Source organism: Canis lupus, chromosome 6, assembly GCF_048164855.1.
Source record: "Canis lupus baileyi chromosome 6, mCanLup2.hap1, whole genome shotgun sequence".
Classification (NCBI taxonomy): domain Eukaryota; kingdom Metazoa; phylum Chordata; class Mammalia; order Carnivora; family Canidae; genus Canis; species Canis lupus.
Window position 1 is genome coordinate 26,768,263 of NC_132843.1, and position 25,134 is coordinate 26,793,396.

Here is a 25,134-nt window from a genome sequence, read left to right on the forward strand (position 1 = left end):
ATCGAGTCCCGTGTCGGGCTCCCTGCATGGAGCCCGCTTCTCCCTCTGCCTCTCATGAATAAATAAATAAAATCTTAAAAAAAAAAGATTGGAAAGCAAAGCATGACTCCGACCTTTGGCTCCCGCTACGTGTTACACAGCTTTATTTTGACCAAATTATCCGTCAGGGAAACAAGATGAGACTCTTAAGGGCTTTGGCAGCGACCTCAGCGAATTCGCAGAGTGCATGGTCATCTTCTGACTTTAGGCTTGACGTTTGTACCACAAAAAGCGGCTGCTGAAGTTATCATTTGAAAAGTAAATCAGCCCACTCCAGCCTCCTATTGAAAAAGGCCTTCAAAAGATCCCCACTGCCTTAAGTAGGACATAAAAACTTACACTGGCCTGCAAAGCCCCCTGCGGTCTGTTCCCTGCCTCCCCACTCTGACCTCAGTTCTTAGGCCCATTGTGAGCCTGGATTCATGGCCTCACTGGAAGTCTTCACCCTTCATAGCATAGTAGATTGATCTCGTTTATTCATTTTCCTGGTTTTTTTTGGCCCTCCCCTCTATTTTTTTTTTTTTTTTTGGTCTGTAGGTCCATAAGGGCAAGGACCTTGTTTGTCTTGTACAGCACAGTATCCCCCACCTAGTCCTACGATGCTGACTGCCTGGTACATAGAGAACTCAATAAATATTTGTTGAATAAATGAATGAATCGTGGGTTTGTCACACTGCTGCTTTTGCTAGGTCACATGTCAGGCATCAGAAACCACACAAAAGAGCCCTGTTGTTTAAGGTCTATGTTAGAAGTGTAGGTCCAGCCTTCCAGAAGCATTCCAAGATCCTCAGGCTTCAGCTTTCTGCCTCATTCAGGGCTTCATAGAGTGCCCTCAGCCTCTGCTAGATTCGTGAATGAGAGAGCTAGCCACCAAGCTGCTGATGGTATAGCACTCATTTATGTTCTTTTTTTTTTTTTTTTAAAGATTTATTTATGATAGACAGAGACACAGGCAGAGGGAGAAGCAGGCCCCATGCGGGGAGCCCGATGCAGGACTCGATCCCGGGACTCCAGGATCGCGCCCTGGGCCAAAGGCAGGCGCCAAATGGCTGAGCCACCCAGGGATCCCCTCATTTATGTTCTAACAGGAACTTTGTCTCCTCAGAACCTAACTCTGGTCCTTCCTCTCTCTTCTCATTTAGGAGGCTTCAAAATCCAACCATTTCACTCTCCTCCTTGGCTACTGCCACCAACCTGCTTGGCTGGTCTTCCCAATTTTCTTTCTTTTTTTAAAAGATTTTATTTATTTATTCATGAGAGACACAGAAAGGCAGACACTTAGGCAGAGAGGAGGCAGAGAGGCTCCCTGAGAAGAGCCTGATGCTGGACTCGATCCCAGGACCCCAGGATTACAACCTGAGCCAAAGGTAGACAGTCAACTACTCCACTGAGCCATCCAGGCGGTCCTCTTTCCAACTTTCCCTGTTTTGTGACCCTAACGACTAGCTCAAGGCATTTTTGTTTTATTTTGTTTTGCTTTAAGAGTTTTTACATCTGATTAATATTAGAGAACAAAAAAGATAAACAATATCAAACAGAAACACTTGGGGGAGTTGAAAGTGTTGCAAAATTTTATAAAACTCTGTTTGGGATTTTATTATTCCTAATTCTAGGAGAGTAAATGGAAATTACAGGGAGTCTTCCCTCTCTAATTTATTCTTTTGAGGGCAGGGACCCATAACATCCATTTTGAAATAACCATCCTTCTGAGCCCCATTATGTGGGCTCTTTCCTGAATGGTGGTCCCTGTTGCCAACTTAAAGACACAGTCAAGATAGAGCATCACGTTCTTCTGAGCAACCAGAGAGTAAGGAATAGCTCCATCCCAGTGCTGGACAACCTTGCACATACCTACCTACATAGGTCATATAGGTGAGCTGATTTGTGAGGTCATGTAGGTGAGCATGCAGCTGATTTGAGTGTTGGCAAAACACCTGTGATCCTCCCAGAATGTGAGAACATGAGAGGCTTGTGAGGAGCTACAAGAAGGCCATTTGCCACTCAGGTCCCCGTCTTGGCAGGAGGCTGTCATGACACAGTTCTTCATTGCTTGCTGGGTTGTGATGAAGCTTTCTGCCTCACTTGTGACCTGGTGTGCAGCTGAGACTGTAAAAAGGCTTAGTTACAGCACAGCATTAGCCCCTTAGAAACAAGGCATCCCACATCTCAGGCTGAAGTCATCTGATTCCTTTTGTTTTGGTGTTATCCTTTTAGTGTGAGACAGTAGCTCATGAGGAGCCGGTACCTTTTGGCTACTCTTGGTTTCAGTCTATGTAAGTACTGATCTGTCTAAATCTTAAAAAGGCTCATTTCTTTACCAGCCGAATCGTTTGACCTTGCTTTAAAAGCATCTCATTCATTAACTAATGGTAAAAAACCAAAACCAAAACCAGATAGAGATACTACCTGGGTTCCAGAGACCTAGACGTGACTACAATGAAGTCATGATTCCTTCTTTTAACATCACGGTCTTATTTAGGAAATGAACAAAAAACCAAGTATTTGTAAGGCAGTAAAGAAGTACTACAGTAGGAGGTAGCCCCGGTGGCGCAGCGGTTTGGCGCCGCCTGCAGCCTGGGGTGTGATCCTGGAGATCTGGGATCAAGTCCCACGTTGGGCTCCCTGCATGGAGCCTACTTCTCCCTTTCCGACTCTGCCTGTGTCTCTGCCTCTCTGTGTCTATGAATAAATAAATAAAATCTTAAAAAAAAAAAAGAAGTACTACAGTAGGGGCACCTGGGTGGCTCACTGGTTGAGCAACTACCTTTGGCTCAGGTCGTGATCCCACTGTCCTGGGATCGAATCCTGCATCAAGCTCCCTGCAGGGAGCCTGCTTCTCCCTCTGCCTATGTCTCTGCCTCTATGTGTCTCTCATGAATAAATAAACCTTAAAAAAAAAAGGTGCTATAGCAAAAGAACAGAATACAGAGTGTGTGTGGGGGACACTCCTACATGAGGTAGTGTGCTGAAGAGGAAGAGAAGCATCCAAAGACAGAGGAAGCAAAGAAAAGTTTTCACCTTGAAATGAAAGTACAGACCTTCAGACCTGCTGTTAATTAGATTTCATTCAATAATAATAAAAATCTTTTCTAGGCTTTTCTTTTCTTTTAAATTTTTATTTATTTATTTATGATAGTCATACAGAGAGAGAGAGAGAGAGGCAGAGACATAGGCAGAGGGAGAAGCAGGCTCCATGCACAGGGAGTCTGACATGAGATTAGATCCCGGGTCTTCAGGATCGCGCCCTGGGCCAAAGGTAGGCGCCAAACCGCTGCACCACCCAGGGATCCCTAGGCTTTTCTGTAACAATTATTATTTTTTTTTAATTTTTTTTTTAATTTATGTATGATAGGCACAGAGAGAGAGAGAGGCAGAGACACAGGCAGAGGGAGAAGCAGGCTCCATGCACCGGAAGCCCGATGTGGGATTCGATCCCGGGTCTCCAGGATCGTGCCCTGGGCCAAAGGCAGGCGCCAAACCACTGCGCCACCCAGGGATCCCTGTAACAATTATTTTGAAGCTCTCAGTCCTTCCCATCAGTTCAGAAGTATTTCCCTCTGGGCGTTTAAAATACACTGGTTAAAGATTCTGTTTCAGCCAATAAGTGCACTGTCATCTAAAGAATCTGTTTCTCTTTGCCAGATACTCACTTTGCCTTCCTGGTAGCTGGGAATGTCCATATGATTCAGTTCTGGTCAGTAAAATGTCAGAGGAATAGTTTGTATCTCTCAAGAAATTCCTATAATTCATGTAAGTTGTCAAATTTGTTGGCATAAAGGTGTTCATACTATTTCCTTAATATCCTTTTTTTAAAAATTTTATTTATTTATTCATGAGAGACACTGAGAGGAAAAGGCAGAGACACAGGCAGAGGGAGAAGCAGGCTCCATGCAAGTAGCCCGACGTGGGACTCCATCCCAGGTCTCCAGGATCACACCCTGGGCCGAAGGTGGTGCTAAACCGCTGAGCCACCCGGGGCTGCCCAATATCTTTTTTTTTTTTCCCGATATCCTTGTAATGTCTGTTGGACCAGTTGTGATCTTCCCTCTTTCCTTCCTAAAATTGGTAATTTTAGGTTTGTTTTTCTTTATCAGTTTGCTTCTAGTTCATCAGTTTTATTAATTTTTCAAGGAATTAACTTTTGGCTTTATTTGCTCAATTACTTTTGTCTATTTCATGGAGTTCTCCTTTTTAAAAAACAATTAATATACAGTAAAATTGACTCTTGTTTTGGCATATAGCTATATAAGTTTTAACACACGTACAGATTTGTGAAACTACCACCAAAATTATGATGCAGAATAGTTTCATCATTCCATAAAACTACCTCAGGATATACTCACAACTTTCTTACATCCCTAATCCATAGCAGCAATTAATTTATTATCCATCAAAAGAGTTTTGACTTTTCTAGAGTGCAATATAAATGGGATCATAAAGTACGTACATTTTTACATACCTTTCATTCAGCATAATGACTTTGAGACTCATCCATGCTATTGCATGTCTCCATAGTTCATTTTATTGCAGCTATCACAGTTTGTTTATCCACGCAACCATTGAAGGACTTTTGGGTGCTTTCTGGGTTTAGGCAATTATGAATAGAGATACTATAAATACTCATGGATAAGCTTTGTGTGAATATAAGTTTTGATCTCTCTAGAGTAAATATCTGGAAAAGGGACTGCTGAGTCATATAGTTTTATGGGCTGAATGTTTGTGCCCACCACCCCCCCAAATTCAAATGTTGAAGCTCTAACCCCCAATGTGAAGGTATTTGAAGATGGGCCCTATGAGAAAGAATTAGGTTTAGATGAGGTTATGAGGGTGGGGAATTAGTGCACTTATATGATGAGATGGAGAGAGCTTGGTTCCTCTTTTTCTTTCTCCCCACCACATAAGGTCACAGTGAGACAGTGATCATCTGCAGGCTGGAAAGAGAGCCCTCACCAGAAAACCAAATCCACTGGCATCTTGATCTTGGACTTCCCACCCTCCAGAACTGTAAGAAATAAATTCCTGTTGTTTAAGCCATCCAGTCTATGGTATTTTGTTATAGCAGCTGGAGCTAATATATATGACTTTTATTTTTTTTAGTTTAAATAAATTGAAAATTGAGCCAAAATCAATAATATATGACATATAAAATATGAATTTGGGAAATAAGCATTAAAATTACATATATAAAAATTATATATATATGTATGATGTATTTTTTATATATGGCTTTTTCACCCTCTCTAGAGAATCTGCCTAGAGAATAATGTTGGGGAACAATATATAAAATGTACAACTGGAAATATGTTGACAGCTATGTTTAAACATTATAATGAAGATCCACAATTTTTTTTTAAATTTTTTAAATTTATTTATGATAGTCTCACAGAGAGAGAGAGAGAGAGAGGGAGGCAGAGACACAGCCAGAGGGAGAAGCAGGCCCCATGCACCGGGAGCCCGACGTGGGCTTCGATCCCGGGTCTCCAGGATCGAGCCCTGGGCCAAAGGCAGGCGCCAAACCGCTGCGCCACGCAGGGATCCCGAGATCCACAATTAAAGGAGATTTTAGGTCTCTCTTTTTCTCTCTCTATTACACACACAAAGTATATGCTTACTTTTATAGGAAATTGCTAAACTGTTATCCAGAATGACTGTACCATTTTACATTACCATCAGCAATGTATGAATATTCCAGATGCTCAACATATTCACCAGCACTGTTATGTTAGTGTTTTTTGTTGTTGTTGTTTAGCCATTCTAATATGCATACGATTATATCACATATGGTTTTCATTTGCATTTCCCTAAAGGTTAATGATGTTGAGCAACTTTTCATTTGCTTATTTGTCATCCATAAATGCTCTTCTGGGAAGTGTTTGTTCAAGGACCCCCATCCCCAATGCCACCTCATTAAAAAAAATTTTTTACTGCTAAATTTTTGAAGTTCTTATAAATATTCTAGATAAAAGTCTTTTGTGTTGTCACTTATAAATACTTCTCCCAGTCTGTAGTTTGAATTTTATTCTTAATAGTGTATTTCACAGCAAAATATGTTTTATTTTAATGAACTCCAACTCATCCATTTTTAAATTTTATAACTAGTGCTTTTGGTGTCATAGCTAAGAATACATAACACCAGGACATGAAGATTCTCTCACACTTCCTCCTAAAAGTTTTATATTTTTATATTTAGTATTAGATACATGATTTATTTTGCATTAATTTTTGTATAACGTGCAAATTATAAGTTGAAGGTTTGTGTCAGGGGGAGGGTTTGCATATAAATATCCAGTTCTATTTGATAAGTTTCTTTTTTTTTTAAGATTTTATTTATTTATCCATGAGAGACAGAGAGAGAGAGAGAGAGAGAGAGAGGCAGAGACATAGGCAGAGGGAGAAGCAGGTTCCTCTAAGGGAGCCCAATGTGGGACTCGATCCCGGGACTCCAGGATCATGCCCTGGGCCGAAGGCAGGCGCTAAACAGCTGAGCCACCCAGACATCCCATTTTAAGAAGTTTATTTTGTTTCCATTCAATTGCCTTTTCATCTTTTAAAATTTTTTTTTAATATTTAAAAGATTTTATTTATTTATTTGAGAGAGAGAAGGAGAGAGCCAGCGAGAAAGCACAAGCAGGGAGAGAGATACAGGCATAAAGAGAAATAGATCTCTCTAAATAATAGAAATAGATTTCTCTAAATAAATGAATAAAATCTTTTAAAAGAATAGAATTAGTTGCCTATATCTACAAAAATATCCTACTGGAATTTCTATCAGAATTGCATTAAATCTATTGATCAGTTTATGGACAATTGGCATGTTAATTATATTGAGTCCATCAACCCATTAATATACCATATCTTGTCATTCATTTTGATCTTTTGATTTTACTTATTTTCATTTTTATTTATTTTTTTAAAAGATTTTATTTATTCATGAGAGACATAGAGAGGCAGAGACATAGGCAGAGGGAGAAGCAGGCTCCCTGCAGGGAGCATGATGTAGGACTTAATCCCAGGACCCCAGGATCACGCCCTGAGCCAAAGGCAGATGCCAACCACTGAGCCACCCACGTGCCCCTAAAATTTTTAATTGAAGAATAGTTGACATATAATATTATATTAGTTTCATGTGTATAACGTAGTGATTTATATACATTATGAAATGCTCGCTTTAATAAGTGTAGTTACTATCTGGAGTCATACAAAGTTATTATAAGAGTATTGGGGGATCCCTGGGTGGCGCAGTGGTTTGGCGCCTGCCTTTGGCCCAGGGCGCGATCCTGAAGACCCGGGATCGAATCCCACATCGGGCTCCCAGTGCATGGAGCCTGCTTCTCCCTCTGCCTGTGTCTCTGCCTCTCTCTCTTTCTCTCTCTGTGACTATCATAAATAAATTTTAAAAAAAATTAAAAAAAAAAGAGTATTGGCTATATTTCCTATACTTGATCTTCTTTGATTTTATTCATTAACATTTTGTAGATTTCAATGTACAAATCATGCCCACATTTTGTTCAATTTATTCCTGAGCATTAACTGGTTTTATGGGCTATTTAAAATGATATATTAAAATATCTAATTGTACATTGCCCATATTTAAAATATGCAGCTGACCCTTGAACAACATATGTTTGAACTATGTGGATTTGCTAATATGAGGATTTTTTTATATACAAATATAGCATAAAACTGTAAGTGTATTTTCACCTCCCTATGATTTTCTTAATACCATTTTTTCTCTAGCTTACTTTATTGTAAGAATACAGTATAAAACACACATAAAAAATATGTGTTAATTGACTATCTTATAGGTAATGCTTCTGATCAAAAGTTGGCTATTAGGAGTAGGTTTTGGGGGAGCCAAAAATTATACGTGGATTTTTTACAGTGCAGAGTGGTTGGTGCCCCTAATCCCATATTGTTCAGGTGTCAACTGCAATTGATTTTTGTGTATTGACTTTTATTTTCAACCTTGACAAACTCCTGTATTAGCCAGGGTTCTCCAGAGAAACCAAAACAATAGGATATATAACATATTTATAAAAACATTTATTAGAAGAATTGGCTCATTCAGTTATGGAGTTATGGAGGCTGAGAAGTCCCACAGCATGCTGTCTGCAAATAGGAAAGCTGTTGATATAATTCAGTCTGGTTGCTGTCCTAAAGGCAGGAGAAGATGGATATCTCAGCTAAAGCAAAGAGCAAAATTGCCCTTCCTTTGCCTTTTAGTTCTGTTCAGGTTCTGAAGGAATTGGATGATACCCACCCATATTGGTAAGGATGAACTTCTTTTGTCAGTGTACTGATTCAAATGCTAATCTCTTCTGGAAATACTTTTACAGACATACCCAGAAATAATGTTTTATCAGCTATCTGAGCATCCCTTAACCCAGTCAGGTTGACACATAAATTAACCATCACAACTCCATTAGAAGCATTTTTATAGATTCAGTGGATTTTCTATGTGGATAATCATGTTATCTACAGAAAGGGAAAGTTTATTTCTTAATTTCCAAACTATATTACTTTTTTTTCTTGCTTTATTGCCTTGGCTAGGACTTCCAATACAATGTTGAGTAGGAATGGAAAGACTGGACACACTTTCTTTGTTCCCAGTCATAGGGGGGAAGGGATTCAGTCTTTTATAACTGAGCATGATACTGACTCTAGGGTTTTTGTTTTGCTTTGTATAAGACTTTATTTTTTTAGAGTAGTTTTAGGTTTACAACATTGAGAGGGAATTAGAGAGATTTCCCATATGCCCTCAGGCCCCACACATACATAGCCTTCCCATTATCAATATCACTCACCAGAATGATACATATTTAACCAAGGATGAACCTATATTGACACATCATAATCACCCAAAGTCCATGGTCTACCTTAAGGTTCACTCTTGGTATTATGTATTCTATGGGTTTAGACAAGTGTATAATGACATAAGTCCATTATTATGATATCATACAGAGTATTTTACCTGCTCTAAAAATCCTCTGAGCTGTGCCTATTTCATCTCCTCCACCCCCAGGCAACTACTGATCTTTTTGTCTTCATAGTTTTGCCTTTTCCAGGAAGTCCACTATATAGCGGAATCTTTACAGATTGACTTCTTTCACTTAGTAACATGCACTTAAGGTTTCTCCATGTCCCTTCATGGCTGGATAGCTCGTTTCTTTTTAGCAATGAATACTATTCCATTGTCTGGATGTACCACAGTTTATGCATCCATTCACCACTGAAGGACATCTTGGTTGCTTCCAAGGTTTTGCAATTATGAATAAAGCTGCTAAAACAGGTGTCCAAATTTTTGTGTAAATGTACATTTCCAACTCCTTTGGGTAAATACTAAGGAGCATGATTGCTGAATCATATGGTGAAAATATGGTTTTGTTAGAAACTGCCAAAGTGTGTATACCATGTTGCATTCTTGCCAGCAATGAATGAGTTCCTGTTGCTCCACATCTTCGCCAGCATTTCTTGGTGTTAGTGTTTCACATTTTGGCCATTCTAATTGGTATGTGGTGAACTCTAAGTTTTTCACAGATGTGCTTTATCAGTCTGGGGAAGTTACTTTCTCTTTGTAACATAAATAGATGATGAATTTTGTCAAATACTTTTTCTGCATCAGTTGATATGATCATGTGGTTTTTCCTTTTGGAACAGCTCTTCTGGTGGATTGCTTTGACTTTTGAATACTGGGTCAACTGTATAGTCCTGGGATAAGCCCCACTTGGTCCAGGTATTTTCTTCTTTTTATACATTGCTGAATTCAATTTGATAATATTTGTTGAGGACTTTTGTGCTTACATTCATTAAGAATTTTGTTTTACAATCTGTTATTCCTAGTGTTGTTTACATTGTGTAATTTCCGTTGATCTATATAGATGACTATTTCATCTGTCATTTGCATTCTTCCACCGAGTTCATCCAGTGTATGTTTTACTTTGGCAATTGTATTTTTCTATAAAATTTCCATTTGTATCTTCTTTATATCTTTCCTGATGTTTCCTCATTCCATTCATTCACACTTTTTAAAAAATTTTTTAAATTTATTTATGATAGTCACACACACACACACACACAGAGGCAGAGACATAGGCAGAGGGAGAAGCAGGCTCCATGCACCGGAAGCCCGACATGGGATTCGATCCCGGGTCTCCAGGATCGCGCCCTGGGCCAAAGGCAGGCGCTAAACCGCTGCGCCACCCAGGGATCCCTCATTCACACTTCTTAAGCTTGGTTATAATATGTGGTTTAGAGTCTTTTTCTGATAGTTCTAACATGTATGTCATCTAGGCAGTGGCATAATTTGATTTTCTTTTTCTTTTTTTTTTTTTTATTTTCTTTTTCCTTGCAAATTGAGATGTTCCTGGTTCTTACTATGCCTAATCATTTTGCACTGTATCCTGCACATTTTGATATTTTGTTATTAGATTCTGGGTATCATTTTATGTCCTAAGCAGAAAGTTGATTTGTTTGTTTGTTTTAGCAGGCAGTTGCCCCACATAGGGTCAGGCCACAAGTTCTGTGTGGGTTGTAGTTCTAAAGTCAGTTCAGTTTTCAAACATTTCCAGTCCTTTGTGCATGCCACCTGATGGCCAGTCTGGATCTGGGGAAGTAGTCTACCCGGTAGCTCAGTTCTCAATGCCTGTGCTGCGCCCTGTAGGGTCAGATCCATGCATGTACAGTTTAGAGGTGAGCGGAGGTGTTCATATATTACTTTTAGGGATTACACTTGATCTCTCTGCCATTTGCAATTAACTCAATGTTTTCTGGCTCCCTGAGGACTCCCTTAGTAATCTTCCAGCTAGAAAGTTAGGGCTGTAGTTTCCTTGCTCTGGTGTTTTCTTCTCTCAATTACATCTGCATCCTGGTCAAGAAGTGATAGGACACAGAGAGGATAAAAGCCACGGAGATTGGTATCATGCTCTTGGAACCAAAGCTCCTCTGATCAAAGCTAAGAGTTCCCCTCCCTCTGAGTTTAAGGTGATTTCTTTCTGTGCCCCCTGCCATTGCTGGGTTGCTGCATGGCTATATTATTGCCTGGAGGCTGTGGTAGGAGAGAAGTCAAATGAAGAAAAAAAGATACAGGATGGGGGCACCGGGGTGGCTCAGTCAGTTAAGCATCTGACTCTTGATTTTGGCTCAGGTCATGATCTCAGGGTTGTGAGATTGAGCCACACTGGGCATGGAACCTGCTTAAGATTCTTTTACTCCCTCTCCCTCTGCCCCTCCCCCACATCCCTCTTTTAAAAAAACTAAGGGATTTCTCCCATTCTTTCTGACTCTTAGGAGCCCCTTCCCTACTCCTTAGGCCACGCACAGAACATTTCCCTTGGAGTTCTTCCTGTTCTCTCTCTGTGTGCGCTTCTGGGTTTTAGGCTAGGAGGCTGAGTCTAGGCTAGGAGACACCGAGGAGGAAGAAAGCATAAATTCAGTGCAGTTCAGTGGAACTTCAGATTCTAGTCCTCCTCCCGAATCTGCTTGCATTATTTACTCCTCAAGGAGTTGCTTCTTTATCTCTGTCCAGGATTCTGTGGGAATCTCTCTGTGGAGAAAGACAAGAGTGGAATGTGCTTACCTTCCCTGGAACCAGAGCTTCTGTCCTTATTTTTATCATTGTGTCCTTTCTACTTACTTTGGTTTCAAATTCCTCTTTTATTTTTCCCTAGATTCTTGAGGTGAATAATTAGGTCACTTATTTCAAACGTTTCTTATTTTCTAAGGTAAATAAATGAAGGAATGGTACATCAGGACTTGAGTCCTGCTCTGCAGATTTCTTAGCTCCTTCCTCCATGTGTCAGCTTCATCTACCAGCTGTTGCAACATTGCCTGCCATCATAGCCACTCACAACAACATCTGGAGATAGAAAGGCGTCATCTTTTCTATCTCTTCTTTTTAGAGAAAGCAAACTTTTCCTGGAGACCATGGAACAGGTTTTCCCTAATGTCTCATTGACCCAGATTGGGTGATATGCCCATTCCTAAATCAAAATTACTTGCAAGTAGAACAGGATTGCCATGACTGGGTTAGGTTAATCATGTGGAGTTGAATGAATATTGATAAGTCAAACTGTAAAACCACTCAGTTGACAATACCGCTAATAGGCAGTGAATAAAAGCAGTCTAATGGAATAATCTAGTTCTTTTTTTATTTAAAATTTTATTTATCTGTTTGAAAGAGAGAAAGCATGAGCACAAGCTGGGAGAGCAGCAGGCAGAGGGAGAAGCAGGCTCCCTACAGGGAGCCTGATGTGGGGCTCAATCCCAGGACCCTGGGATCATGACCCAAGCCAAAGGCACCCTGGATTAATCCAGTTCTGATGCAGCCCCATTGACCTGTCCAAATAGTGACATTCCACCTAGCATCCTGACAACTCCTTCTGCAATATATTGGAGCCAGCCAAGCTACATAGGGAAAGATAGCAGATGTTTACCTGGCTGATCATTAGCTCAGACACTAGAGTTCACATGTTATATAAGCTTCCAACCAATGTCATTGATCTATTAGTAAAAATGTGGTTATTTCCACCTTTTGGCTATTGTGAATAATACTGCTATGAACATGGATGTACAAGGATCTGAGTCCCCACTTTCAGTTCTTTTTTTAAAAAAAAAATTTATTTATTCATGAGAGACACAGAGAGAGAGAGGCAGAGACACAGGCAGAGGGAGAAGCAGGCTACATGCAAAGAGTCCGATGTGGGACTAGATCCCCGGTCTCCAGGATCATGCCCTGGGGCCAAAGGCAGGAGCCAAACCACTGTGCCACCGATGGATTCCCCCCCCCCCCGCCCCCGCTTTTAGTTCTTTTGGATGATATACTGAGGAGTGGAATTGCTGAATCATTTGGTAATTCTATATTCAGCTTTTTGAAGAGTCATCAAACTGTTTTCCATAGTGGCTATATCATTTTACATTCCCATCAGCAATGCACAAGTGTTCCGATTTCTCCACATCCTTGCCAGCATTTGTTATCTTTTATATTTTTAATCAAAGCTATCCTAATGTGTATGAGGGGATATCTTATTTTGGTTTTAATTTGTATTTCCCTAATGATTAGTGTTGTTGAACATCTTTTCCTGTACTTATTGGCCATTTGTATGTCTTCTTTGGAGAAATATCTATTCATGTCCTTTGCCCATTTTTGAAATAGATTGTTTAGGGGTTTTGTTGTTATCATTGAGCTGTGGGAGTTCTTTATATATTGTGGATATTGATACCTTATCAGATACGTAGTTTGCAAATATTTTCATTCCACAAGTATTTAAGTGCCTATTGGAGGTCAGGTACTGTGACAGATGCTTCAGAGATAGCAGTGAATGAGTCACTTCATGCTTTCAAGAAACATAAAATAGTGGCATCAACACAGAAGCAGATATAAGCACCCATTGGTGGGATAAACACAATTCTTCTCAAATATGCAAAGAAAAATGGAGCTAATTTTTTATAACTGATATTTTTGCTTCTTGAATTCCCACCTCATTGTATGGGTGGTGGTGGTGAAAGAATTTAATTATTCAGTCCATTTTAAGTTCAACTCCCTAAATGGCTATTTCTTGTTTTGCCCTTTTCTGTCATCTGGATTTCTGGGGAGGGGGGTTTATATTCACTTAGGTGAGATGGTGCTGTGGATTGGATCTCAGATGGGCTTACTGTCCTTCTTTTCTAGTCTCTTGTCTTCACAAGTGGTCTGCCGTTGTGCTTGCTCACCAAACTATAGCAACCAGTAACTTGTTCTTTTGGCTAGGCTGGAGGCCAATATCTTTTCCTTCATTTGTCATCTCCACATCGGTTCCAGCCACCCTCTAAGGTGTGGCTGAGACTCCCAGCTGATTGTGGGCCTTCTGGGTCCTGCAGCTCTTGGCTATAAGATCCACAAAGTTACTTTGTGCAATGGTCCCAACTCTCCAGGTGATGCAATCAGCTCTTTTCCAGGGTCCCCATTGAACATGGAGAACTGCTAAAGATCTCCTAAATCATATGTTAGCTGGTAGGAGCCCTTTGCTTAACACTGCATTGCCATTTTTATAGTAGTCCAGTGTTGGAGAACAAGAAGTCTGTTCAGCAATTGCTCCCTCAATGCACTCAATAGCAAGTTGGCCCAGCCTTCTCCCCTTTCAAATTCTCTCCCAACCCCCTCTGGCATTTCTCTAGGCATTAGGTGCAAAGGTAAAGGAACACCTGTGTCTGACCTTCTCTTTGCCTCACCATTTCCAGGGGACAGGAGGGCTTTTTCATTTTTTCCTTTTGCTATCTCATGACTTTTTTTTTTAAGATATTTATTTATTATTATTTATTTATTTATTTATGAGAGACACATGGCGGGGGGGGGGGGGGCAGAGACACAGACAGAGGGAGAAGCAGAGGAAGAAGCAGGCTCCCTGCAAGAAGCCCAATGAGGTACTCAATCCTGGAACTCCAAGATCACACCCTGAGCTGAAGGCAGAGGCTCAGCCACTGAGCCACCCAGGCGTCCTGCTATCTCAAGACATTTCTTCCCAAAGTATCATTCATCCTCCCCCTCTTCCTTGGAGCCATATATGCAAGTTGGTATTTTAAAAACATTTTGTGTGGTAAATGTAATACCAGTATGTAATGAGTAGAAGAGTGTGGTAGTGGTCCCTAACCTACTCTTGGAGGGCTAGGGTGGGGCTTCCTGGAAGAAGTGGCATCTGAGCTAAAACACAAAGGAGTTAAGTGCAGAAGCTGGTAAGAGTTCAAAAGGAACACATGCAAAGGCCTGGAGGCAGAACTTCGATGATTCAGAATGGCTTTGGCGTAGAGCATGAAGGATGCAATGGCAAGAGACAAAGCTGAAATGATAAGCTGGAAAAAAAATGAAAAAAAAATGAAACGGTAAGCTGTGATCAGATCACACAAAGCCTCAAAAGCTTTGTTTAGGAGTTAACTTTATATTAAAAGCAATGGAAAGTCTATGTTTTGAACAAGAAAGGGACATGATCAAATGCATGTTTTTGAAAGATCATTCTGGTTGAAAGAAATGGATGATGAATATGAAGAAGTCAAAGCTAAGGGCCATTTTGTTTCCCCTCACTTAGGGGATTACCTACCATCTCAAATTTTATAAAGATAACACTAGAATAGTATAGAGTTGGAGGGTTAGTCACATCACCATACTTAAATGTTGAGAGATGAGGGATAATAACTGATGGCAGCCCAGGTCCTGAATGGTAAGGGACTAGCGAGACCCTTCTTTCATTCTGAGGAGGGGAAATAATGGGTGAGGTTAGCAAATTTGATAGCAGGAGGTTGTAAGTTATCTTTTGGGGTTTCTTTGCCCTGTAAACAGGAGGCAAAATCAGCCATTTGCCCATGAAGAGGAAGATGGCCAAGGAGTATGGCAAACACTGTTGGGTGACCTAATGTCATTGACAAAACCCACCTGCCCTGCTGCTTTCCCTCTAGAGGTTGAAAACCCATGCTTTACCAGACACATTTGCAACAAGGAAACATAAGCAGAATTTTCTTGGAAAATTCTAGAGTTTCTTGGAAAGCTTTTACTTTTCCTAGCAAAGGAGATGGCCATGGCTGAAGCTCCTTTTCCTCTTTCTTGACTTGACCCTGGAGGTCATTCCTGGAGCTGGGTCAGCTCTCTTGCCTATCTGAGAAAATAAGCATGAGGGAAAGGCCAAAAGAAGGGCAGAGACCACATCTAGACCAGCCATTGTCCAGCTGCTGATTCACAGCCAGAAGCAACTCACCTCCAGATTTCTGGTTACAAAGCCTTACCTGTTTAAACCATCATAGTGGATTTTGCATCCAGAAACATTCCCAATACAGGAGGGTTTAAGGGCAGTAACAAATACATGATCTGGCCTCCAAAAGAATGAGAGGTAATGAGGGAACATAGGATTATACCTAATTATTAAAGGCTAAGATGAAGTGAAATTCATAAAAATACAAATTTCATTGGAAAGTGTTTGCTATCTATGGAAATCAATCTAATGGGGGTACTAATATCATGCTAATTTTAAAAATCAAGGTTAGCCCAAGTCATATTAAATTTCCATTTAAATGAACTAGCATTAGGAGATCAATGTAAGTGTATGATTAACTCGTAACACAAAAACACCTTTCAAAGTTTTGTCACGTACTTAGATGATATGATTCACACCACCTTCTGGGGGAGAAACAGATTATTCACAATGTAGATAACACAATCTCTTAAGGTTTATGGCAGCACCAACTGAAGACAACTTCCCTCAGAACACTCCAGGTTGTCATTTTATTCAAATAGTAACAAGAAACTCTGTCTTTCCATAATCATGCAATAAATCACAATACTGTGTCTGAGGCAGTAGCTGCTTTCATAGATGGCTTGTTCCTTTCTTTAATTACAAAGAGAATGAGCCCAAATAAAGATTCTCACACTTTTAATAAATGTAAATATACAAAACTCAATATATATTCATATTCACTAGAGCTACAAAGTATAATCACTATCAGACAATTCTATAATCACAACTTACATTCACCTCTTCCCTTACCAATCTTATATTATCAATATTCTAAGTAGAGGACAGTAATCCCATATTTATTTCTGGAGTTACTCTCAGCACTAGATATGGTTAGATTTTCTGAAAGTACAATATTTATACTCCTCATCAAAGAAGTTCACTATGAGGCCCCTCTTCCCTTCTCCTAAGGACTTCCATTTTTGATGTTTGCTTCCATATTGGCTAACTGTGGCACCACAGAAAACATTATGAGGCATATATTCTTATAATAGTTTTTATCAAGAATCCCTAGATTCTTGGAACGTTATTTGTATACTGTCATGATAATTTTAATAACATACAAGTCATTTTATTTTTACACAGGAAATCTGGCTGACATATGGGCAAAGTTCAGTGAACTCTTCAAACTGAACTTTAGTAATTTTGTACAAGAGCGTCAAAACCCAGGGGTTCAGGTCTTGATAGTTTGTCGAGGGACAAACCTTAAGAATGCACATGACCCTGAAAAGGTTCTCTTGTGGTGCCTGAAACATGCTCACAGCTGATGTATAGCAGAAAAGGGGACACTGGAGGAGAGCTGTTAGCTGGTAAGGGTTTCCTTTCGCACATACGCTGTGCTGCACCTTTCCTTTACAGGCCACATTTGCTCGTATTCCATCAGTCTTATGTGAACTGTCTTTTCTTTATCTCTTTTTCATTTTAAGATGATCACGAATGTTATATAAGCACCCATAGATAGCCTTGTTTATTATAACATTCCTTATATTTATGCCACTCCCTAAGACATGCAGAGCCAATCTGCTGTATTCACTGAGTTATTTCCAAATTACATTGTAGAGATTATTTTTGGGGGGGGGACGCCTGGGTGGCTTAGCAGTTGAGTCTGCCCTTGGCTCAGGGCATGATCCTGGGTCCAGGGACCGAGTCCCACATCAGGCTCCCAGCAAGGAGCCTGCTTCTGCCTCTGTGTTTCTGCCTCTCTCTGTGTGTCTCTCATGAATAACTAAATAAAATCTTTAAAAACATTTTTTTTTTCCTACATAGAAAATTACTTAGAGGGTGCCTGAGTGGCTCAGTCAGTTAGGTGTCTGACTTTTGATTTTGGCTCAGGTCATGATCTCAGGGGTGTGGGGTCAATTACCACACCGGGCTTTTTGCTCACTGGGGAGTCTGCTTGAAATTCTCTCTCCTTCTGCCCTCCCCACTGCCACACACCACTCTCTCTGTAAAAATAAATCTTAAAAAACAAAAAAAAACTTGACTTAGTATCAGTAACGTGTAAGCTTTTGTGAATTTTTGTAAGAGAGTAGGTCCCTTTACTCTTCTTCCACCGAACAGTGACCCTGGACATTTCAGCCCAGGTCTGAAGGTACACATTCTTTTGGGCCTCCTCAATCCTATTCTCATATTTTGAATCTAGTAACAAAAAACAAATGGTAGGGGTGCCTGGGTGGTTCAGTCAGTTAAGTGTCTGCCTTCGGCTTGGGTCATGATCTCAGGGTCCTGGGATCAAGCCCTGCATGGGACTTCCTGCTCAGTGTGGAGCCTGCTTCTCCCTTTCCCTCTGCCCACAGCTCTCCTGCTTGTGCTCTCTCACTCTCTTTAAAACAAACACATGGTAAAAATTTCAAAAATTCTAATCTTTGGTCTGAGAATCCCAATGCTCGAGTTATGGAATTGAGGAAAACACTTATTTTTATACTGAGGAACTTACACATTCCTTCTCAATAGGGAAAATATATTTGTCCAAAAAGAAATGTACTAGTTCATGACTTGTGTTAGTAATGAAAATAGAACATGTTTGAAAATGCGTTTCAAGAGCTACCCTAGGGATGGAAATCTGAATTAAGCTGTAGAATCTCAAACATTTGTATTGACACTGTATTGATAAAGCAGGAGAGCAAACAACATTGACAGAAGATATTTTACATTCTCTTCTGTAGCTTTTATGACTTTTGAAAGCAAACTAGTGCCCACCAAAACTACTGAAATACTAAAGGAGTGTTCGTGCTTTGTGTCTTCTCTTGCTGAAAAAGCTCTGAGCAAATGCTTTGATTCCCTTACAACACTGATGGGACTTTTTCTTTCATGTGTCTCTTTCTATGTCTGAGAAGATTTGAGCTCTGACTAAAGGCTTTCCCACATTCATGACACTTGTAGGGTTTCTCTCCAGTGTGTGTTCTTCGATGCTGAATCAGGACGGCACTTCGGCTGAAAGCCTTTGCACACACGTCACATGTGTAGGGTTTCTCCCCACTGTGGATTCTATGATGGAGGATGAGGGCTGAGCTCTGACTAAAGACTTTGCCACATTCATCACACTTGTGTTGCTTCTTCCCAAAAGGGTTTCTCTGTCTTCTTTCAAACTTGCCATCTTGTTCACAGGTTCTTCGATATGTGCAACTCTGAGGAGCGTCCATAAGAAGGGTGTTAGAAACAGTGTAATGCAGTTCCATGGCTGGAGAAGTCTTCTGCCTCAAAGCTGCATTCACATTTAGAGTTTTTGTGTCTTTAGCTGAAATAATACACAGAAAAGCAATGTCACCAGTTCTCTGTACAGAAAGAAAGAAAGGGGGGCACCTGGGTGGCTCAGTGGTTGAGGATCTCCCTTTGTCTACCATTGGCTCTGGTTGTGATCCCGGGGGTCCTGGGATCAAGTCCTGAAACAGGCTCCCCATGGGGAACCTGCTTCTCCCTCTCCCTATGTCTCTGTATGTCTCTCATGAATAAATAAATAAAATCTTTAAAAAAAAGAAAGAAAGGCAAATAGAATGACACAAAGAAAATCTGTATGGATTATTCACTGGCTAGCATGTTTGTAAAACAGCATCACAAAGTAGAGGATGGAGATGGTAAGTCAGAAAATATTGAGAAGACCAAAAGACAAAAAAGGGAAAGATTTATATATTGAGGAGACAATCAACTATAAAGTTGAAAAGTTCCACGCAAAAGGTAGGATGGTGAGTAGAGGTACAAAGATGTATCAGAGACTGAAGAAAATCTGGAAGAAATGGGACTAAAAGATGAGGAATTATGGGAGAAGCAGAGAAGCAACTGAAGGAGAGGAGCCAGATGGGGCAGCAGGTAGTAATTAAATAAGACTTAGTATGAGCATCAATAAAAAAAATTTAATAATGATAAATGAAATGAAGAAAGCCAAAGGGTCAAAAATGAATATGGAAAATAAGGTCAGAAAATACAAATTGGGGGGGTGGGGGGAGGATTATAGACTAGGATAACTGACACGTCAAAAAATCAAGGGTAGCACAAAGTACTCACTTATGAAAAAACCCTACCCTTAAATGTATTTTATAGTATTAGTTGACTGCCATTGTTACTGGTGTAAATAGAAGTCATTTTGTAAATGGTAAGGACTCTGTTCCAAATTCTAAGGTGACTCCAACATCTGGTCCCCACCATCAAAATTCAAGGACGTTCACTTTAGCCACTTTTATTCAACATTGTACTGGAAGCCCTAGCCACAGCACTCAGACAACATAAAGAAATAAAAGGCTCCAAATTGGTAAGGGAGAAGTAAAACTCTCACTATTTGCAGATGACATGATACTGTATCTAGAAAACTCTAAAGACTCCACCAAAAAACTATCAGAACTCATAAATGAATTCAGTAAAGTTACAAGATACAAAATCAATGTACAGAAATCTGTTCCTATATACAAATAATGAAGCAGAAAGTGAAATTAAGAAAATAATCCCACTTACAATTGCACCAAAACCAATAAAAGATCTAGCAATAAATTTAACCAAAGAGGTGAAGGACTTATATTCTGAAAAGTATAAAACACTCATGAAAGAAATTCAAGACAATGCAAAGACATGGGAAGATATTCCATGTTTATGGGTTGGAAGAACAAACGTTGTTAAAAATGTCTATACTCCCCAATGCAATCTACAGACCTAATATAATCCCTGTCAAAATACCAACAGCATTTTTCACAGAACTAGAACAATCCTAAAATTTCTTCTTTTTTTTTTAAAGATTTTATTTATTTATTCATGAGAGACAGAGAGAGAGAGAGAGACAGAGACAGAGACACAGGCAGAGGGAGAAGCAGGCTCCATGCAGGGAGCCCAACATCGGACTCGATTCCAGATCTCCAGGATCATGCCCTGGACTGAAGGCGGCGCTAAACCACTGAGCTACCTGGGCTGCCCCAATCCTAAAATTTCTATGGAATCACGAAAGACCTTGAATAGCTAAAGCAATCTTGAAAAAGAAAAACAAATCTTGAGTATCACAATCCCAGATTTCAAGTTATGTTACAAAATGAGAGTAATTAAAACAGTATGGTACTGGCACAAAGATAAACATATAGATCAATGAAAGAAAATAGAAAACCCAAAAATAAACCTATAATTTTATGGTCAATTAATCTTCAACAAAGGAGGAATGAATACATAATGGGAAAAGGACAGTCTCTTCAGCAAAGTGTTGGGAAAACTGGACAGCTACACCCAAAAGAAAGAATCTGGACTACTTTTTTTTTTTTTAAGATTTTATGTATTTATTTGACAGAGAGAGCATGTGCTCACAAGCAGGAGTAGCAGCAGAAAGAGAGGGAGAAACAGACTCCCCGCTGAGCAGGAACCCCTGCCCCCCATATGGAGCTCAATCCCAGGACCCTGGGACCATGACCTGAGCCAAAGGCAGATACTTAACTGACTGAGCCACCCAGAAGCCCCTGGACCACTTTCTTACATCATTTACAAAAATAAACTCAAAATGGATTAAAGACCTCAACATGAGACCTGAAACCATAAAAATCCTTGAAGAGGCAGCCCAGGTGGCTCAGCGGTTTAGAGCCACCTTCAGCCTGGGGCCTGATCCTGGAGACCGAGGAAAGAGTCCCACATCAGGCTATGCATGGAGCCTGCTTCTCCCTCTGCCTCTCTCTCTCTCTGTGTCTTTCATGAATAAGTAAAATCTTTTTTAAAAAATCCTTGAAGAGAACAAAGGCAATAATCTGACATTGGCCATAGCAACATTTTTCTAGATGTGTCTCTTAAGGCAAGGGAAACAAAGCAAAAATAAACTATTGGGACTACATAAAAATAAAAATTTCTGCGCAGCAAAGGAAACAACCAATAAAAGTAAAAGGCAACCTACTGAATGGGATAAGATATTTGCAAATTTATTTATCCAATAAAGGGTTAGTTAGCATCCAAAATACATAAAGAATTTACACAACTCAAGACCCAGAAAACAAGTAATCCAATTTAAAAATGAGAAGAATAGATATTTCTCCAAAGTAGACATATAGATGGCCAACACACACATGCAAAGATGCTTAACATCACTTGTCATCAGGGAAATACAAATCAAGACTACGATGAGAGAACCTCACACCTGTCAGAATGGCTAAACTAAAAAATGCAAGAAACAAGTGTTAGTGAAGATGTAGAGACAAAGGAATGCTCTTGCACTGTTGGTAGGAATGCAAATTGGTGCAGCCACTGTGGAAAATAGTATGGAAGTTCCTCAAAAAGTTAAAAAGAGAACTACCCCATGATCCAGTAATGGCACTAACTAGAAGATATTTATCCCCCAAAACACAAAAACACTAATTCAGAGGGATATATGCACCCCTATGTTAATAGCATTAATTATAGTAGCCAAACTATGGAAGCAGCTCAAGCGTTCATCTATAGATGAGCGGATAAAGAAAATGTGGTATAAATACACAATATTTATTGTGTAATGTGTGGAATATTACTCAGCCATAGAAAATAATTAAATCTTGCCATTTGCATCAACATGGATAAAGCTAGAGAGTATTATGCTAAGTGAAATAAGTCAGCCAGAGGAAAACAAATACCATATGATTTCACTCATATGTGGAACTTAAGAAACAAAATAAATTGAGCAAAGGGAAAAAAAAGGGGGCAAACCAAGAAACAGACTCTTAATTACAGAAAACAAATTGTTGATTACCAGATGGCAGGGGGGTGGGGGGCTAAGGGAAAAAAGGGATGGGGATTAAAGTGTACGGTTATCACGATGAAAAAAATAAAATTAAAAAACAAAACAAATTTAAGAGAGTAGTCCTCTGTGAAGACATTTGGAGGTAGAATGTTGTTATTGTCAACACTGGGATCCCAAGACCTGGCTTTGAGGCTGATAACTTTTGCAATTACCACAACAAAAAGCTACCAAGGCAGGAATGGTTCCTTCTTGATCCTGATGGAGTATGAAAATACTTTCATTTCTCTCTTACCTAAGCCAAGACAGCTGCTAGACTAGGGGTGTTAAGTGCCCCTACGAGCCTCTTGTCAACAAACAGAAATATTTTATAAGTTTTTGTATTTTGATTTTCCTATATTTTCTTATCAAAATCACCTTGTAAAAACTCTAACCTTACTTAGCTGATCGACCCCTGTGGAATATGGAAGCAGTGCTGGGGGGAGAAGAGGAGATCCTTCCAAGTAGGGTTTCCCACCTTCATTTCTGACTCCCATTTTATCCAGCATGATCATCTAGAAGGAAGGTCTCTGCTCAAATGTCATTCATCAAAGAGGCCTTCTCCACCACTTTAGTTAATAAGACTGTGTCCCTACCTTATTTAATAAGACCCGTCTCCCTTATTTTGCTCTGCTTTTTTTCCCACAGCCTTTATTTTTTTAGTATCTGCAACAAAAGAACAGAGTGCTAAGCCAGCCATTTTAAAGTGCTGCAAGCAGCAGCAGAGGCCAGTTTAGGATGTGAGAGAGTGGAGAAAAATATTCAAGTCACTATGAGAGGGCAGTCATCTTGGCAGAAATATGGTGATTTGAATACTAGATGCCACTAGTAACCAAGCAAATAGCTATACAGAAAATGATTACGTGGACTAGTGGTCTGTAGATTGTGACTTTCACCAAGCTTGTGGGCTGATACTACTTGCTCTTGCTTCAGTCAGGGTAGCTGTGTTTTCATCTGTTTTATATAGTGGAACTCCATGTAAAATATAATGCTTCTTTTAAAAAGGCTGAAAAATCCCCATGGACATGATGCCAAGGATTTAAAAATCTGAAAGATATTATAAGAGAGTCTGGAAAAGAAACAAGAACAAAATCCTGAGGACAATCATTAGCACAACATTTAATAGTGGAAGTCTGCACAGTGATGAGGAGGCAGGAGGGGAGATTTGAGACCTCTTGCAGAAAGCAGCTGAGATGTGTGTGGTGGGCTGAGAGGCCACCTTTGCCCCCACCATGAACGGAATCCTGCCCCTCACCTTTTCGAATTGAGTGAAACTCCCCTGATGGCAACGGCAGCTGCTTCTTTACAGGCTTGATCTGGCTACTTGGTGACGACTCCTGAGTGATTTCCCAAGATGTCAGCTTCTCTGCAAGCATGTCCTCACTTTGTCCAAAAAAGACCTAAAAGCAGGTAGGTATAACAGAGACTGAAGAAGGGAATCATGTTGGGGATAAAATAATAGAGATGGTCGCTTGGTGGCTCAGTTGGTTAAGCCCTTGCCTTTGGCTCAGGTGGTGATCCTGGGGTCCTGGGATCAGCTGTATCCAGCTCCCTGCTCAGCTGGAAGCCTGCTTCTCCCTCTCCCTCAGTCGCTCCCCCTGGTTGTGAGCACATGCTTGCGCACACTCTCTCTTTCTCTCTCAAATAAATAAATAAAAATTTTAAAACAAAACAAAATAAAATAATAGAGAAGAAACTACATAGAAAACGTCCTGGGATACAGGAAAAGGGAGGAAGAAAGCAGAGCCACATTCTACGAGTATATTTACCACCCTACGTGGTTAGCGAGTAGGAGTATAATTTGAGAACTCTACCTGCAGTCATGCCCCAGAGCTCCTGACTCAACCTGGTCACTCATCCCCACAAGATGCCTTTTTACCTGCTCAGTTGGCCCATCAAGCTCTTTTTCCAGCTCCTCCAGCATAGTCACGGCTTCCTCTCCGTTTTCAGGCTGGTACTCTCGAAGCCAGGCCTGCAGCTCCTCAGGCAGGATGGCCAGGAACTGCTCCAGCACCAGCAGCTCCAGGATCTGCTCCTTGGTATTCACCTCTGGCCTCAGCCACTGATGGCAAAGTTCCCGGAGCTGGCTCAGAGCCTCCCGGGGCCCAGGGGACTCCTGGTAGCCAAACTGCCTGAACCGCTGGCGGAAGGTCTCTGGGCAGGAGCTGCTTCTCCAGGGGAGGCTGGAGTTCAGATCACAGGTCTGCTCTTCCTTTTCCATCTTCACTATCTAAATGCTGTCAGACTCCTCTGAAGTTTGTAGAAAGAGTGATGACTTTCTCAGCTTTAAAGACATTTGGACTGGGAACAGATAGATAGGTTTTAATCTTCAAGAAGGTAAAGTTTTCCTTAAGTATGATGAAAGAAACAAGTGGGAACAAGACACAGACAAATGTTTCCTTAGAACAATACATCTAAGAAATGGAAGACTGTACAGAAAGCACTTCCCTTAATCTTAGTATAAAGCAAGCTTTCAAAGAATACTTCCTTAAGAGAATCGAAGAGCTAAGATGCATTAATTTATATGCATGAGTAATTCCCAATTTATTCTGTAAATCATGCACACGAGGCTGACTATCATAGTAAGAGATCAGCCAAGATTGCGCAGGAACTCCAGGAGAGCAGGAGTAAGGGAAGCTT

At 40.3% G+C, this 25,134-nt stretch overlaps 2 protein-coding genes across 10 annotated transcripts in view; one reads left to right on the forward strand and one right to left on the reverse strand.

The window, feature by feature from the left end:
* LOC140635135 (uncharacterized) overlaps nucleotides 1-25,134 on the forward strand; it is a 32,206-nt gene that overhangs the window by 1,276 nt on the left and 5,796 nt on the right. For 4 of the 9 annotated variants that reach the window (XM_072829270.1, XM_072829276.1, XM_072829271.1 and 1 more), the window contains exons 2-5: nucleotides 4,942-5,043; nucleotides 9,697-9,772; nucleotides 23,804-23,904; nucleotides 24,445-24,695. In XM_072829270.1, coding sequence (XP_072685371.1) covers nucleotides 4,942-4,959 — 18 coding nt within the window. In that variant the 3' untranslated portion in view covers nucleotides 4,960-5,043; nucleotides 9,697-9,772; nucleotides 23,804-23,904; nucleotides 24,445-24,695. Of the gene's footprint in view, nucleotides 1-4,941; nucleotides 5,044-9,696; nucleotides 9,773-18,899; nucleotides 22,474-23,803; nucleotides 23,905-24,444; nucleotides 24,696-25,134 lie in introns of those variants that run through there. The other 5 variants (XM_072829272.1, XM_072829273.1, XM_072829279.1 and 2 more) reach the window with 5 other exon arrangements.
* On the reverse strand, nucleotides 16,414-24,790 carry LOC140635140 (zinc finger protein 396-like). Its single transcript, XM_072829289.1, is given in 5 exon segments — nucleotides 16,414-17,882; nucleotides 17,884-17,932; nucleotides 18,687-19,029; nucleotides 23,726-23,894; nucleotides 24,374-24,790. Coding segments are annotated over 5 exon segments (1,188 nt in total). The 3' UTR covers nucleotides 16,414-17,672.